This window comes from Geospiza fortis, unplaced genomic scaffold, assembly GCF_000277835.1.
Source record: "Geospiza fortis unplaced genomic scaffold, GeoFor_1.0 scaffold172, whole genome shotgun sequence".
NCBI lineage: Eukaryota > Metazoa > Chordata > Aves > Passeriformes > Thraupidae > Geospiza > Geospiza fortis.
This window is the reverse complement of record NW_005054309.1, coordinates 3,055,913-3,074,166: the sequence shown is the minus strand read 5'-3', so window position 1 is coordinate 3,074,166 and position 18,254 is coordinate 3,055,913. Positions and strand designations below refer to the sequence as shown.

Below are 18,254 nucleotides of genomic sequence, written 5' to 3'. Positions count from 1 at the left end.
TGCCACACGCACAAAGGATGTGTTTTTGCAATTCTATCTATAGCAGCACACAACAGACACTAGGAAATGATACTCCCTTCAATCCAAAAATGATACAGGCATACCCAGAGATTTGCTCTGGGCTACACTATTCTGCTACAATCTTAATTTTTAGGGATAACAAGAAGGAAATGTTGCTGTTTAGAAGGAAGTACAAGGACTCTTCATATTCTGCAGTTGATGGTTTCTTGGCACAGAACAGCTTTTTTCTTCAGAACACAAAGCTACCAAAAGGTAGGGAAGAAGGAAAGCACAGTTTCACTTGTACCAGCTACTATCCAAAACTGGTATCTATTTTAAACACCCTGTAAGTAGGGTCACCTAGCAAAGTATCACAGAAAGAGCAGTACTTTGTATTTATACCTCCCCACCCAGAGCTTTCCACCTGTGATGGAGGAAAGACAGATATTTCACTGAGAAAAGACTTAAGCCAACAGCCCTGGAATTTAACACATGCTGCCTGTCCAAAATCAGCCTAACAGCTCCCATGTGCAATGGAAGAAGGCTCTGCAGTTAGAAGCAAAGCAGCTCCAAACCATGCAGCACTCCTGAGCTGTCTCATCGCAGAGCTGTGTGTCTAATGAACAAGACTAACCTCATCAGAGGTGTTTATTTTTGAATACTCATTTAAGCAAACTCACCCTGCCACAGCTGTTCATGTCTTAACACCTGAGCACGCACACCTGCCTGCCCAAGGGCACACTGAAGGGAGGACTGGGAGACTCAGATGATTAGCATCAAGATTTTTGGAGATGCACAGGCAGGAAGAGACCCTCAGAGAGGGAGAGGGAAGGCTTAATAGAAGATGTGTAGAGCACAGACAAGCATCTGCAATAGCAGAGCAAAGGCAATGTGAAGAGGTGAGTACAGCTGGCTCCCTCAGACATGCAAGGCAGCCAAGCATGTAATTATTTACTTATATTTAGCCACCTCCACAAGGAGGGATGGAGGAGATGGCAGAAAAATGAGACAAGAGTGTCACTTTTTCTTAGAACCCTCCAAGTCTGATGCACAGCAAAGACCAACATAATTTTGGGAAGCTGCCTTCTAGCCCAGCAGATAGATCATAGCTGTCTCAGCAGCCACAGAAACATTGCTACAACCATAGCACGGCTACACAGACCTGGTCGTCCCATGTCCTTGGGAAGCACTCAGTCAGCAGAGGTACTGGAAGCCTTATTGCAACAGAATTAAACCTACAAAAAATCAGGTGGTGCTGCAGCCTACAGAAATACAGTTCTATTACATTAATAACAAGCAAAACTAAAATGTTACAAAGAGAATTCCATTGAGTATTTTGCCTATTTACTTAATGTTCTTCCTTCCTGCAGGTGCATTTGTTCCTAAAGTCTGTGTGTCCAATATTACTATTCCATGGAAAATATGTTAGCTGAATGAATCCTAATCTGCTTCATCCTGGAAATCTTGCTGTAACAATGACCATACTCTGTTTATCTCCACACCCACCATTCAGTCTCAGTATCATGCCCTCGCATTCACTTGACCGAAACATGTAACTCAAAGGAGAAACATAGGTGAACTCAGGAACATATGGTAATATGCTGAACTTAATCTAATTCCTGTTACCTAATTGCCTAAGTAATTTATTTTTTCCAGTACTTAAGAAGTCATTTAGGGGTCAAGATAACCTACTAGGGAAGAACAGTGTAAGGAACTTTCCCAACATTAACTTCCATTGCAAGGCTTCAGCTTTACAACAAAAGAATAACTGGAGCTTTTTCAGCCCATAGCATTTAATCAATGCAACCATAAAGCCCAATTTGTTCAATACCAGTAGAAGACTTCTCTTCAGTTGCTATACTGTTTATTCTGCTAGAAATGTATGCTGTCGTTTAAGAAAAGTTATAGCAACAACCAGAAGAGCTAGATCCAGAGAGCCATAAACATGAACTTAGGATAAGCTAATATAGAGCTGTCTCAAACAGCTGAAACTGCTCCAGCTTCTCTGCAGCCTTTCCAGGCTTCAGCAGAGTGAAACTGATCCGATTTTCGACAGTTCCACCTCAAGGATTTCTATTAAAAGCCATGTAACTGAGACGATTTCCTGGTGAGCTTTCACTCTGCTGTGGCCTAGAAATTTTAAGAGCTATGCAGTGGAGGTGTTCCATCTCCAGAAGGCTGCAGGCTAGGAAAGAACAGTGAAGCTCCTTAAAAGCACTCAGAGTGAACAGGAGCCTCTGCAGAGGAGCGAGAAGAACACTTGTTCCTTCCAGCAGCCAGTGAGGTTGGTGGACTCCAAATATGCCAGACTTCATGGCTGCTAAACTGAAAGGGTGAGCCTGAGCAGAGCAGAGGTTCAGCACATAATCCAGATTTTTGTCACCATAATTTTATCTACCAGACCTGGCCAAGGAGAGGAACAGCAGTAACTCTCTGAACGCTGCCTGGGCCAATACAAGACATTGGTAACCGCAGGACCCCAGGTGCCAGAGGAAGGCACAAAAGGCAAGTAGGCACCTTGTCAAGCTTAAAAGGAGAGAGAGGACACAAAAGCACTAGAGGGGACATGGAAGTGCATGAGAAGTGCAGAAGTGCAAAACAGAGACTAAACTCTGCATTATAAATACATGTTTCTATTTTTCTAGAAAGATCCAAAAACCCTTCTAAGCACTGACCCTAGAACATCACCTCGAGAAAAGAAAGGCTTGATGCCATTATTACACAACCATACAGTGAACTTACCAAACACCACCATTTCAGTTAAGTCAAGCAATCCTGAAATACTCAAAATACAGCCTCCAGTCAGCAGCAGTGTGGACACCAAGCAATTTTAGGTTATAATTTCTGATCTTATCAGGATTACTAGAGACTGACAGTCACATTTGACTTGATAAAGATTGACCTCTCCACCTGATGAATGCTGAACAGACAGGGAGACATGAGCAAATTCTGCAGCAGCTCCCAAATTCTGTTGACCCTACCCATTATCCATTGGTTACTCAGTTCACGTGAGCCTACTCTGCCTGTAAATGAGCTATTTCTGTTCAAACTTCATTACGTCAAGGCAATGAGCAAGCTTCAGACATTCACATATCCAAGTTCTGATTTGCAGTAGGGTAGGTGTAAGTGGAAATCCTGAACAAACACAACTCTCTGATTGCTGCCAGGGCAGCCAGTCCACCAGCTTGATGACTTCCACCCCCGTGGGAAGCAGGATATTTTGTGTATCTGGTGGAGTAAGATCTCCCGTGAGAAGAGCTGAAAAAAGCTGAGCAAACGAGTTTGACAAGGATAGCTTCTGGCATAGAGACACTGTTTTACACACTTTTATTTGAATATCATTTTGCTAAAGAAGGGCTGAGGCACTTTTATGAGAACAGCTGCCATTCTCATGAGTGCAAGTAGCTGCTACTGTTCAATTGCTGATATTTCTTTATCAGAGAAATCTGATTCCAATATTTAACAAGAGACAGCTCACATTTGTAGGAAACTCAAGTGACTCACAGTCTGTGTAGGGATACAGTATCATAAACTATTCTGTACAGAACATTTTGCACTTTTCCCAGGTTGAGAGATACAGAGTTTCCATTTTTTATTACATATTGAAATGGAATATAAAGAAAATCCTCCTACTACAGTGAAAAATCATAGAAGTAATATATTCTAGGTCATCAGTAAGAGATAAAAGTTACATGACCTCCTTTGCAGTGGTCAATGTGAATGAGGATTAAGAATTACAGACCTGGCAAAGGTCATTTTGACTGGTGAATGAGTTCTGTGGACAGTAGTAACACAGAGTAAGCTGAGGTCTCAGGGTACAACACAGAGGACTTGCATGTCAGTACCAAGCACTATAGGGAATTAATTTTTTCAGTGTACACACTGGTGATTCAGACTACTGCCAGGATGCTATTGGCTTGTTCTCTGCCCACATTTCAGTAGGGAATAGAAATCCCTAAGAGGGTTTGAAGGACACTACTAAGGAAGCTGAGAAATTTTATTCAAGGTGCTCATTCTTACTGTCTTTTTAAGGAAAAAAAACAAAACAGAAAGTTTGTTCAGCATATAGATATTTACTCTTTGGAAATACAGCTGAAAATCCAAGAGCAAAAGATACTTTCAACTTTGCAAGACCAAATACCAAAGCTTAACATTCAGACAATTTAACTGTGGAACAGGACAGAATTGGTCTTTGTGTAGAAGCAGGTGCTGGAGAGGAGAATGGCTGTCACTTCCTCAACTGAAGACTTTTCAAAGATGATCTTTAACCCCAACTCTTTGCAAGAAAAGTTCAGATAAGCAGAGCAAACTCATTGACCAGGACATCTTCTGGCAGAGTGAAACCAATTATGAATTTCTATTTAAATATCCTTGAGCAAAGCAAGACTGACTCACTTTTATGAGCACAAGAAAGTACATGGGCTGAGAATTAGGCTGAATGCAATTTTCTCTTCACTTTCATGGACTTCCCTCTTGCTTATCCCATCCCTTCTGGGGACTCAGGAATAGAAAGGCAGGAAGCACAGCTCTCATAACAGCAGCACTTAGTGAAGACAGATCCAACAAGTGCGTCTAAGGCTGCAGACTTGTGCATAATAACAATTTCTACCAGTTTGCCCTAAGCCCCACAGAGGCACAGGAAATCCAAGGTACAATGACTTCAGGGAAATTCAGTCCCTCAAATCTAGGTCATAATCAGTGTACACAATGTTTCATGCTTCAGAGCTTCTGACAGTGAGGGCCAACCCCAAAATTCTTTGTCCCAGCGTGTAACTAGAGATGGAGAGGGTGACTGTGCTCTGAAGAGGAACAGAGCCATGAGAAGGGATGGGACACAGGCCAAGGAAAAGACATCAAAACAGTCTGCGCTCCCAGAGTGCTCTTATTCGAATGACACGTCTACTTTTATTCTTCATGGTTCATTCTGACCATGGGCATCAGAACAGATGAGCCAGCAGAGATATTGTGCAATCCTACTCCTACATCGGGAAGGACAAAAGGCATCTTGCAATTGAGAGCAGAAAACTGCAGGACTTGTGTTCGTGAACAAAGATTTGAGCACAGTGTCAACCTGGCTCTGGGTTTTTTTGCCCAGAATAAGTAAAATGTTCTTTTGATTCCATTGCAGTAGTTATGGATATTTTTCACCTCCAGAAATCTTGTGGGGTTTTTATTTAGTTTGAATTTAGGTAGATCTTATATATATATATATATATATATATATATATGTATATGTATATATATATGTATCTTTTTAAAAATATACACATACACACACATGTATGTAAGCAAATACATACAATAAGTGCACATGAGAACATGACAGACTGTTTCTTGATTTTGTTTCATTAATATATCATCTTCGATAGAATCTTTGGCCAGTTTGAAACCTTCCTAAAAACCCTTCCAAAAACGGAAGAAAGCCCATCACAAACGTTCATTTAAGACTTGTGCTGGCCATAGAAAATTCCTCCTGCTCCCTTCTGTGCTTAAGGCCATGCAATGGGACTGTGTGATAAGCCCTGCAAAGCAATGCTCTCAGGGAAAGCAAGTAAAGCACTGGGTTTGGTGGGTCAGGAAGAAATCCCCCTGTGAATCCCAACTTCCATCCTGCTTTACTGCAGGAGATGTTTCCAGCAGAAGGGATGTAACATGAAGGAAAAGGCTCACAGGCAGAAAGTGCAGCAGCAGCAGCAGCACCAAGCAGCTCTCCCAGGAGAGGCCCACGTTACCCAGGCAAGGGCACCTGCACCCACCACGGCCCAACCCTGCAGTGCTCTCCACCTCCAACGCCAGCACCACCTTCCAGCGCATGGCCTTAGGAAGTGCAACTGATTTTACCCTCTGAGGTTCAGTTCTGCCTTGAAAACGTGTATGTTTAGTGCTTTTAAAAAAGCATTTTAAGCCACACCTGTGGAGGCTGAATTTGCCAGGATTTTTTCTTCTTTTTCACGACAGTTATCAGTGATGCTAGAATAACTATAGCTGTTTTCCAGGCAAGACTGAAAATCTGGATAAGTGATGATATGAGAAATTGTATGAAGGACAGGAAACAAGCCAAAGGAATCATCAACTACTCAAAAACACCTTCAGAAAAATCAGCATTGTAAACTTAATATGTATAAAAAAGGGATGGTATTAAAAAGCAGAGAAAGAAGAAAGTAGGGAAAACTCCATATGGGTTATATGGCCAAAGAATCTGAAGCAAATATTAGAAGAGGTGATAGCAAAACACAAACTCAGCAAAAATCTAACTGGCACATCCACACCAGCCACAAAGCTTGTTAAGGATCAGCATGGAAAGACCTTGAAAACAAAAGAAAACAGTTGGCTTAGGCAACTGCAGTGGAAAAGTTGGATTTCAACTGTGCAGACAATAAGCTGATCTCACATCTGTCCCACAAATATTCTCCAAAGACAAAATCAAATGGCAAAACCCACTCAGATGGCACAGATTTTGAGAGATGACTTGATAACTTCCAACACAGGTCACTCTAGAGCATCTCGAGGAACTGTGATGTACCAAAAAAAAAATAACTCTCATCAACTCTTTAAACTAAAGAACAGTCACACAACTAAAGTAAAATACTGGCTCAAGCCTGTATTTATTTTAGATGCTGGTATCAAACTAGAATGTACTTCTACAATGTTTAATTTGGCACTGCTATCAGAAGCAACAAAGATGCAACAGACACAACATGTGACTCAGGAGAATTGTTGAGTCAAAGCTGCCCAGTGGTGTGCAGCTGCAATAGACTGCAAAACAGCTGGTGTTAAAAACCACCTGTGTACAACATCCACAGACAAGATGAGTAACTCCCAAATCAACTTGTATCCTGGAAAGGAATGGAACAAGATATGAGTTGCTTCATGTGCCTTGGCAGGAACTCAGTGAAGATACCCAGAAGGAAATAGCATCACGAACTGGTAAGGTGGCAGGTCCATTCATGAGGTGAAACCAATGCTTTGTCATAAAAACTACAACACTTCCATTCAAATATTATTTCCTGTTTTATTAACAGATGGGTGTGAGAAATGGAAGTCTACCAATAGTACAGGCAGGGGTCTGTGCATCTTCAAATATCTCAGGAAAACACGAGGTATCAAATAGCACAGCTTTATTACCACCATCAAGATTTGTCAGAGCCCAACAACTGCTTGGTCCTGAGTTACTGCCACCTATTCTGGACAACTGGGGCAAGCAACAGGAACACACCAGAATATCTGCCCTGGCAAACCTTTCATGGCACGTTAAATGTGCCAATTGTCAGAATCCCTTCAACACACAGCTCTTCAGGAAGGGATTTAATACTAGAAAAGACATGCAAAGCGCTGCATAAGCGTTAGTTTTGGGACAGGGGAGCCTATTTTATTTTGCCCTAAGCAACACTTGATGGCTTGGATGGAATTCAGATTCAGAATAAAATAGATTTGCCTTCAAAACAGATCGCATAATTGGCTTTAGGTTTTAGTGCAATTTTCTTTTTAAACAGACCAAATCTTTAAGTTGCTCATAACTCAACTGCTTGGAAACAGCAACAAACTTAACTGCCCCCAAGGAAATATATTATCCCCAAACTGACTCACATAGATTGGCCAATCAAGCTGCAAGGAAGGAAACCGCTACAGCAGCATCTTGAATTGAACAGCAACCAGCAGTCCCCAGACAGCCCCGAGAATTGCAAATCTAAAGGTGTGACTTCTGTTTCGCAGATTTACTTGATTTACTTTGCATCAATCAAAGCTACATAAACCCCAGCCATTAATATCCATTCAAAACCATGAAGACAGTTTAGCAGAAAGGGAGAGAAGTGATAAGGCATTAAGCTTTTACGCCTGTATTTTATATCTCACAGCAAAGCGAGGCAACCAAGTAACACTTCAACAGTTTGCTCAAATAAAGGCCTAAAATCAGCAACCTGATCTACTCACCCTTTTCACCAGTATCCAGGGAAAGTTTCTTAATGTCATCAGTCAACATATCCTGCAAGTGGTCTTGTCCATGCTCTGCATCATTATCATCAAATTGAGCTTCTATAATGACATCTGGACTTTGAGCATCGCCTTTCGCTGTCTCTTGTGGAATGCAAGTCCCCAGCATGTCCTCAGGGACGTCTGATTCATGTGTGACTTCTGTTTCTTTGTCACTACCATCTGGCTTTATTACCTGAAGGAACAGGGGATTAAAAAAACAGAGGCAAGCTAAATCACTGGACTGAAGAAAGAAAACATTATCTTTCCTTTTTCATTTGCATCCCCAAGGAGCTGACAATGAATTGTGGGTGGCTGGTGGCGCACTGCAATTGCCGTGTAATTAGCACAGATATTGCACAATCAAAAGAGGTACCTCAGTAGGATAAAGACTGGAACGGCAGAGCTTTTGCAATACTTCAACTGTGACAATAATGTATCCAAAGTGTATCTAGAGCATAACCATACAGTTCCTGCCAAGCCTCTAATCAGCTCAGCAGAAGTTAGGAGTAAACACAGGCAGGGAGGAGGATACACTACAATTTAATAGGTTGCTTAGACCATTGTTCACCAAGATACACTGATCATCCTGGGATGTCCCAAAACTTAAGCAGTTCCAGTGAATGCTGGGATCATGTCAAAGCTCTTCCACACAATTAGGAACAGACTGAAAAAGCAGAGATTAGAGAACGTGGTGCCCTGTGACCTGTGGAAGAACTGGACTGTGGCAGCTTGGTAATGCACCAAGCTTTACATTTATTTTAGGCCGTGTTTTTATTGTCAAAGGCACTCAGTTATTGCCATTACTTATACAAATTTCCAAATCAAATTACTGAAGAAGAGGCCAACTACCAGTGAAGCAGACACCAGGCCTTGATGGCATCCCTCATTGCATGTGACAGGGGCAGAAACTGTTCCAGCTCAGAATATAATGACCAAAGTGGTTGATACCTTGGACACACAAGGCTTTACCAGCATCCTTCATGCAACCAACAGTGAGCTTGCAAACACCTACACAGCTGGAGAACCTAGACCCAGGTTTCAGTTTCCAAATGTTTAGGTTTCATTCAAGCTATGGTACTTCAGAGTGAGATGAAAATCAGTACAGAATAAGAAATAACCTGCTAAATATTAAAACCACAAAGATACTGGGTGACTCCATTCCAGTGCCCTCCCAGTGACTGAGCTCCCCTCCAGCTGGTGCTGGTGTTTGCCAGGCAGGTAACTCCCCAGAGCTCCTCCAAGATCTCCCAGTCCTCAGCATGATAACCCAGTACATGACTGGAGCAACTCATGCCACTAGCAAGGCAAGTGAAGGGCCCTTTAAATACAATAAAACAAGAGTAACAACTTTTTGGTAACATACTTTATATGATCTATATAGTTGCTAGAAATAAGCATAAATAACCTCAACAGGTGCTACCTGAAGGCAACTGTTCCAAGTAAGAAAATATAAGTCAAAAAAGTTCCACAAATTATTCTTTAGTAACTAAAAAGCAAATAAATCAAAATCAGACCTGTACAGGGAATACTTTTACAGCTTTACATACAAAGAGCTACAGTCATGCTTTCAAGCAATATCCATTTCTTTGTAAGCTTTTCACAATACATAACAGAAATAAAATCAATTTTAAAATGGGGCTGAATTCAAGTCTTTAAAAATAAAAAACTCAAATGACACTGCTTTGAACTCTTGTTACCTTTTGTGACTCTTCTTTCCATCTCTATTTTCAGTTTTTAACATGTATATAATTTGTTACCATAGCAGATTTTGACTCAAACATTAAATTGTGACAAAAAAAGGGGAAAAGTTTGGCAGAAGGTAGGAAAATGGCTGATTATTAAACCTGGCTACATTTGGTACATAAAATACTGACACACAATGGTCTGGGCAAGAACAGTCTATTAGATTAGAGAGCTGACAAGGCTCCACACGCTATGACTCTGCCAGTGTACCTATCCAAAAAGAAAACCAGTGTCAACAGTAATGTTTGGACCCTACCATGGTCAGATGTGGATCTCTTCAGCTCTTAAATTTCAATTGCACCAGATGTGTGCAAGTGTGCAACTGCAGCAGGAGTTCATTTCCTTCAACCTCTTCAAGTTTTGCCTGCAATTTTTTCTGTCCCAGTCTTTCTTTGGAGAGTGTGAGATGTGCTTTGAGTCCTAAATTAGTATGTTTTCTATACGTAAAGCAGCAAATAACATCAAATAGATCTTAGGAAAGGAAACACTTCTCTAAAATGTGGCACTGGAGGGGTTATGCTTGAAAAGTTTATGTGGTTATTAAAGGCAGCAGATACAGATTTCATTTTAAATGCTCTGTGCTAAAATCGCTATGCTTCCCCCAAGCTAGAGGACATACCCTGCTGCCACCAGCAGCACCATGATACCCCAGCTGTGACTACCTAAATCCCCAGTCACACATTTCCTTATGAGTTTTCAAAAGGATTTTTCAGTAAAGTTTTCCAGAGTCCACAAAACCATAACCTCCACGGACAATAGATCAGTAAAATGTCCAGATGCTGGCAAGCCTGGGTGATAGGATTTGTTTTCTTTTTATGGCCAAGATAGATCATTAAGGCTGACCTCATACATAACAGAGCAGGGAACTTCACCCAAAATTTCTTATATCACACCAAAAATTTAGGGAAGCTGTACATCAGAACACTGGAAAGCTGCATAAGACTCTACAAAATCAGGATATCAGTGGATACAATTACTCCATTTAAGATGATCAGAGCTGCTGGCCAGCATGAGCTCATCACACAAATTCCAGAGCAGGATCCTTCTCTCTATGAGCAGCAGAAAATCCAACCATGACATATTAAGCATTTCTTACAAGTGGCATCTCAGACTCAAGAATCTGATGATATTGCACTCTCCTGTTTCCTCTAACATTGCAGCTTATCCATGGCATAATGCACACAGCTAGAACGGGTCAGTTCTGATCACAGACACAGAGTAAAGCAAATACACAATTGGCTCAGTCTATCATGTAGTCATCTGTGCAGTACAGAGTCCCATTCCCTGGCAATGCAGCTGACCCTGCATGGACCTAGAAAAATGGGATTCCCCCTAGTTACATATACATGATATGTATGACACACAAACATCATTAAAGCCCCTTAAAGGACCTTAACTTCCTGATCTGAGAAGCAAAATGTCAACCTTAGTTGTTATTTTTACATGCTCTTCAACAATAATTTAAAACAAGTTTTAATAAACATTTTGATGAAAGCCAATTGTTTGTTTGAATGCCTGATCCTGAAGACAGTGTCCAAGTATGTTTTCTTCCAGCTTAAAACAGACATCACTGAACAAGCATGAAGTAGAAACTTGATGCCCCACTGGTGACTGGTTTAGATTGCAAAGCCATAGCTGACAGAACACAAGATATTTGAATGAAAATCCCATTTCAACCATAAGTATAATAAAAACCAGCTAGTGGGCAAAACCATCCTGGCATGGACCTGTACAATCTGGACAGCAGAGCACCCAGCCCAGTCTTGAAGTAGCAATTGAATGACCAATTGTCCTTACTCAGGAGGAATTTGTTCCAACAGAAAACTGAACTGGGTTCTGTGCATCTAAAAGCATAGGGGTTACCTCATGTGCTACAGAAGAAAAGGCCTCTTCTGCCAGAACCAATCTCTTATCTGTCCTGTTAGAACCCAGCTTTTCACAGACTCCCCACCTAAACCTCTACACAAAATCCAGGCCTGGTTACTCGCAGATCAGGTACAGAGTTTTTGCTGCTGCCTCCTCAATGCCTGTAAACTGAAACAGCTGAACATGACCAGTGATTTTCAATAATCTTTGAGCTATTAACCCCAGGCTCTTTCCAATAAATGTACCAAGCCCCCGAAGTGTTTAAGCCTGACACTAAAAGGTTTGCTTTTCTTTCTTATTCACCTCTGATCCTTACAAGCAATCCATGAATCCTCATAGATCTGAAGAAATGACATGACTGCTAGACTAGACAGAGCTGGATGAATGCACCTTGCATGGCTAAAAACTGCTAAAAACTTTCCATGTAGGGTCACTGCTTTCAATAGAGCCTTGTGTAAAGAGACTTCCTTTGCTGAAAGCACCTGGCAGGTAAGGAAGCAGAACTGTCTTCACTACAGCCAGTTTGGACACAGATTCAATAAAAAATCAAGTTCTTCATCTCACTCAAAAAGCTGGTATTAAAAAGAGTATTTCCAGAAGGATACTGAGGCAGAATGGAGATTGTATTTCTACATAAGTCAGCCAAAACCCTGTAAAGTGTCTTCTAATGAGTACTCAAACCCAGAATGTGTAACTTGCCCAAAACATTTTAGAAGTGACAAGCTATTAATGGTAACTCTCTTCACTAGGGCAGACAGACAAAGAGGCTGCTCATGCTTGTACAGAAAGGTGCAGTCTATTCATCAGCAAGTGGGAGCTGAAGAAGTTTCACAGCACACAAAGAGCTCACATTAAACAGGCAGGACTGAATAGGGGAACAGTTAGAAGAGAAATAAGGTGTTAGCCCAAGTCCACCTTCTAAAGTTTGCAAACCAAGGTAAAATGCCTTTCTTCTGAAAAATACTTTGATCAAACACAAGTTCTGCTTCAGCCAAACACCGTCATTATGCTCAATACTGGGTAGGGAGACAAAGTTTAGGTCAGAGCTGCTGGTGCTCTCTGAAGTTGAGCCTTAGTTAAGCAACAAGTCTCAGAACCAGGTTAAAAGCAGTTATTTCAAAAGGAGGACAGCTGAAAACAGGGGCTTTGGACCAAACTACCATCCCCTCGTTAAAAGGACCGTTGCTACCACAACACTGATACAAACACCACATTTCATACCAGGGCTGTGAACACCTGCATCTATTCCTCTCCCAGCTTCTGCCATATGAAACAGGCTCCACTTAAAAGCTGGTTCCCTAATGTTCCCTCACGAGGAGTGGGAACAGAGCCTGGCTAACACAAGGATGCTGTCACAGCTCCTACACAGATACCAGAGCCAAGCTACCACAAATATTTCAAGGAAGAGCTTTGATTTTCTGAAAAGAGTAACCAAACAAAGGCTGTCTCACTCTAGCTCTTTCTTGGACAAAGAAAGGTTGGCACTTACAAGAAAAGAAACACCTGTCCCAAGCACCCTTCCTTCTTTTCATAATCCCAGATACACCAAACAGTACTGGGAAGACAACAACTCAGTAAAAGTGACTAGTCTCAGTAGGAGCAATTATGGCATTACTTTTAAAATAACAATAATGTTATACTGAGGAGGTTTGTTGAGGTTTGAGATTGGATTTTTTCATTACAATCATTTAATTCTAAATCACTGGAAACGCTGGCTAACAGCCCCCAGGATAGCTATTTTATATTAACAGCACATTACAGTTTACATTTCAGACATCACATTGGATGCAATAATCATACAAACATCCGTATTAAAATCTCTCCCTCTTGAATAGGAAAAGACTACTTGTTCCTCCCCGATGGACTCTGTTGTTCCCAGATGTCACACACAGTTTTGTCACAGCAGTCACTACAATACCATCCTGCTTGAGGATTCAAAGGGTAAATGATCTGAATACACAAAGGCTTCTTGGAAACAGTGACTTTTCAGAATCTGCTCTGACTTGTACCCACTGCAGCAGATGAAAAGTGGGAAGGAAACAAATGAAATCTAAGGCTTGTGTTTTGAAAACAAAATATTGAGACAGATCTTCAGTATGGCCTTCAAGCCTGTTGAGACCCCAAAGCCATCCTGCCTGCCCTGCCCAGAATCCTGCAACTCCTCTGCTCACGCTAACCTGCAAAGTGAGTTTTTTCTGCAGAGTTAATTCAAATAATCAAACTGAACATCCATGTTTAGTCCAACCTAAGTAGACAGTCCTACATCCAGCCTTGTCAGGCAACTGCACGAGAAACAGAATTAACTGTAGAAAAATCCCTCATACCTCAAAACAGCCACCTCAACTCACTACTTCTTTCTGCTTCTACCAATAAACTTCATTCCTGAGCTGTTCACTCATCTCTCTGTGCTTCAGGCTGTACCAAAGCAATCCAGGTTACAGCGTGTTCCCTCCAAGTCCATCTGAAATCCTTCCCCAACCATCTTGCACAAATAACCAGAAAAACAAGTGGAAAAGCATCAACAAGGAAAATTCTCAAGACTGACCTTTCTGAATCCTAAAGCCAAAACAAGAACTGTCTCCTCACCATGTATTTCCACTCCCTATCTCGTCTCTGACCTGTCATTTGCCTCTGAAATCTCCCCATTCCCATTCCCTGGCCCTCATCCCACACCTACACTTTGCCTCCAAACATGTTTATCCACACCTCATTATCACTGACCAGGAGACAGATGCCTCTGCCCCTGTCTCTCCTCAGTCTACTCCTGCCTTCACCCCCTCCCGCCACTTCTCCGTGGTCTCCCTGGACCCATCTCTCTCCCAAGTCTGGCTCTTGCCCTGGGATCAGGACCGTGTTTCCTCAGGTCCATTTTATCTGGTTCTCCTAACAGATAAACAGCTCCATCAGTACAGTCCTGCCTTTTGTACTCTCTAACAACTGCTGTGAAGCAAGAAAAACTTGTCAGAAGTAGCTGTCCCTGCTCAGCACAGGTAGCCCACATTTCATGGATCAACCGCTACTGAGGGTGGCAGTGTCAGAGGTATGGGGAGGGACAGTGTCCTCGATTCCCTTGCAGGGAACACTCTGCCACCTCCTTTGTAGGCAAGCCAGCCCTGTTGGGAGTTGCTACCAAAGAGCTGTGTATTTCTATAGCCAGATCAACAAACTTGTTCCACACTTTCCACTCCTGCTGCCACCCCCGGGATTTGATTTGGTGCTAAAAAAACAGCCTCTATTTTCAGAATACCTCCTTATATTGCACTGACCTTCCCACACACACTTCCCAAGGCACAGAAGTCCCTGGAGCAGAAGTGATCCAGCAAACATCTCCCCTCCCACGTGCTATTCTGTACAGCAAGATGTCACACTGACGAATCCTTAGCCATAGCCCATCTCTCAAGTGAGGAAAGTTTGACCCCAGAGAAGCACAAAAGGTTCACTTCAGCACCCAGACATTAGTAACACCCAGGAATCAACCTCCCCCTGCACACTCACAAAATTCAAAGAAGCACAAACAGCTTCTTCATCTCCTACCAGCAAATTCTTTTCACAAAAGAGGCCCTTAAAACTGGCAGCCTCCCTGCTGGACCCCAGTGAAATGTTCCTTGTACCTTGGGTCTTTGTATTGCCTGCTCCTCACAAGACCTCCCACTTTGGTGCATCTCATGAGCTGAGTGTTGCACTCCAGGCCACAGCGAACTGGAAACAAGAGTGCAATGCACAGGGCCCAGCTCTGAGGCTGCCAGAACATATTGGTTTGAAACATCACAGAAAATATTCAGCTCCATATTTTCAACAGTAGCCAGGAAGAAAATGCATGGAACAGTTTTAAGAACTGTTTTTCAAAAGTCATTTAAATCAAATTATGCCCCATCCACACCGGCAAGCAAAACCCTCTCAACTAACTGGAACTGCTTTTCTTTTCTTGTGTGTGTGTTCTTTTCTTCTTGGTTTAACTTTTTTTTTTTTTTTAAACTGTCTCCCAGCCATCTTTTTTCTGGTAATGTGCACAGGCACTGCAACACTACAAGAATGGGTGCCAGGACAAAACTTATGATGCACAGACCCTAGAATAAATCACTCAAGAGGGGTGAATTAGAAGAAGAGAGTAACATAAGGTTACACCTTCAAAAGTATGATTCTCTGAAATTCCTGCATTTTCAGCAAATTACTGCAAAAAGATACCCAGTTTTCATCTGATGTAAAGAAGCAGACAGGCTTTTGGATCATTTGCAACTTCAAGACAATACCATGAATCAATACATATTTTAAAAGATGCAATAATTACACAGAGCTTGCATGTAATCAGAAAAGAATCTACTTGTGCTGAGCGTGTATAATTTGAAAGTTGCAATGCCAAGCAAATCCACACCGTTGGCTTGCACAAACCAAAGTATTATCCATTACTGCCTTTTTTTAAAAAACAATACAAGCATGTATGAAAAACATATTCCCTGGAAACAATGATACTCTTTGAAGATTTATTCAAGATTTCACCGAACCAAACCAAACAAGCCGGTACCCGCACGTGCCCGTAAGAAGAAAGCGGGCTGACAATGCAAACTAATCAAAAAGTACTGGAAGGGCTATCCAAGATATTTGCATACCTATACTTCCCAAGGGTTGGAATTTTTCTTCAGAACTGTATAAAAATGATTTCCCATGTGTCCAAAAAAAATCTCTTACTGATCAACACTTTAACTCACCAAAGCAGGAAACAAATCAACCAAGCATCTACATGTTGGGGCTGACACCTTCAGCCCCTCACTTGCAATTTTTGTTCCTTTTGATTGGGCTCTTAAGTGCCAGCTCCCAGGGGTCTCAGCCCCAGGCATGCTGGGACACACTTTCAAAGCCCAGAATGGGACACCTGGGACAAAGCACATACTGTTCAGGAAGTCCACAAGGGCCATGAAAAGCAATAGAAATTTCCACAGTTAACTTGCATTACTGGTTGCTAGTAAGCCTCTTATTATGAAAACCCATAATTGGAAAGTGTCATATTATAGAACAATTTATGGAAGTTTTAGGACTACGTATGCCCCAATGGGAACTTCCTTTGACTGGTGTGCTCCATCAGCCCAGGTCTGCTTATTTATTCACACAGTGGGATAAGAGCATCAGGAACCTAAACACGTCATCGCTGAAGCGTCACTGAGACTCCCACTCTAGAAGTGCTTCAAATAGTTCTTCATTTCTTAGCCTTTCCAGTCATCCATCTTCAGGCTGCATTCAGTCAACTGCTGGACAGTCCTGTCTTTATATCTTTTCATCTTCTACAGGAACATTCTTGCACTTGTTTTGTGTTCCTCTGCTCCTCTGAAGATATGGAAGGCAAAACGCAGCTGCTCTGGGCTGAGTACATCCCACTATGCCTGTCTCAACCGCATCGAAAGGGCTTGCCAAAATCAGTTCCTACTCCTATGGTCTCTACCTTGTCACACCAGGGAAGCTGGCATCTACAATAATTTCTAAATCAGATTTCAAATGCATTAAAATATGGCTCCAGCCAAGAACAACAGCCTCCCCCACTGCCAGCACGATACCATTAAAGTCACCCACACAAAACCACCCAGTGCTTCCTTTGCAAATAGTCACAGTTTGGTGTGAAGGTAAGGAGATCTGGTAACAGGTGATGGAGACACATTCCAGGAAACTTTTAGCACAGAAGATTGTAAATCCACTTTAACACCATATTTTCCATGCAGGAGCCAGCAGGTACCATCTGACAGAGTGGTTCTAACCATGAGCAGCTCCATCCTCTGGGAAATGGGCTGAGCCATAACTCTACCTGTGTCCTGCCATGCTGTGCTGCTGCCACTTCCAGTCATGCATGCCAAGACCTCAATCCAGCACCCTCCCCATCACTCCAGGACAGGCTGGAAAAGATTTGTGCTCAGGGGAAGCTGTGGCAGAACAGGGGCAGCCAGGCTGAAGAGGACCACCCACAGATGAAAGGAACTGGAGGAGATAATCCCTGCAGGCATGGTAAGTGGAGGAAAAGAAAAACAGATGATTCACTGAGGATTAAAAGCGAACAGCTTCCTCAAATGTTGAGACCTTTCTGTGTCCCTTCAAAGTTGTTTCTGAAGAGAAGACAAGCTGTGAGGTTAATGTACTGTTTCACTTGACTTGGTATCAGCAAATTCTGTCCCTGGACAGAATCTCACTACAACATAGAGCACCAAGGGACTGTGGAAGAGAAGAGGAAGATGACAGCAGCACAATTTTGCTCAAAGATTCCTGCAAATACAGGAAATACAGGCAATACAGGCTGGGTTATCATACTGGGAAGGTTCACCTGTGAGCTAAAACTGCTACAAGTCCATTTATTTGGGCAAGGAGTCTTCGAATGCCAGTTAGAAAGTGCAGGTGGGACTGATTTCATATTAAATCACTATTACTGGCAGGAAATCCCAGGCTTCCATATCCATCTTAGACTTGCAACAAGTTCCTTACAAAGTACATAAGGAAAGTAATTCTGTTCAAGGAAAATAAACCTGCTCTCAGTTGCCCATGAATTTTGGAAACTCACTCAAGCCAGGTTGCCCAGTTTGCAGCACTTGACACTGTGCTGGGCAGACCTGCACACTCTGTCCTGAAGATGTTACACCTGAATTTCACACAGCTGGCAAGGCAAAGTCCAAGTGTGAAAAGACAGCTGAAAATAG

The 18,254-nt window shown here is 42.2% G+C and overlaps 1 protein-coding gene across 2 annotated transcripts in view; it reads right to left on the bottom strand.

The window, feature by feature from the left end:
• DIS3L2 (DIS3 like 3'-5' exoribonuclease 2) overlaps nucleotides 1-18,254 on the bottom strand; it is a 177,061-nt gene that overhangs the window by 114,699 nt on the left and 44,108 nt on the right. For both annotated transcript variants that reach the window (XM_014312335.1, XM_031055477.1), the window contains exon 6: nucleotides 7,933-8,167. In XM_014312335.1, the coding sequence (XP_014167810.1) occupies nucleotides 7,933-8,167 (235 nt within the window). The remainder of the gene's footprint in view (nucleotides 1-7,932; nucleotides 8,168-18,254) is intronic.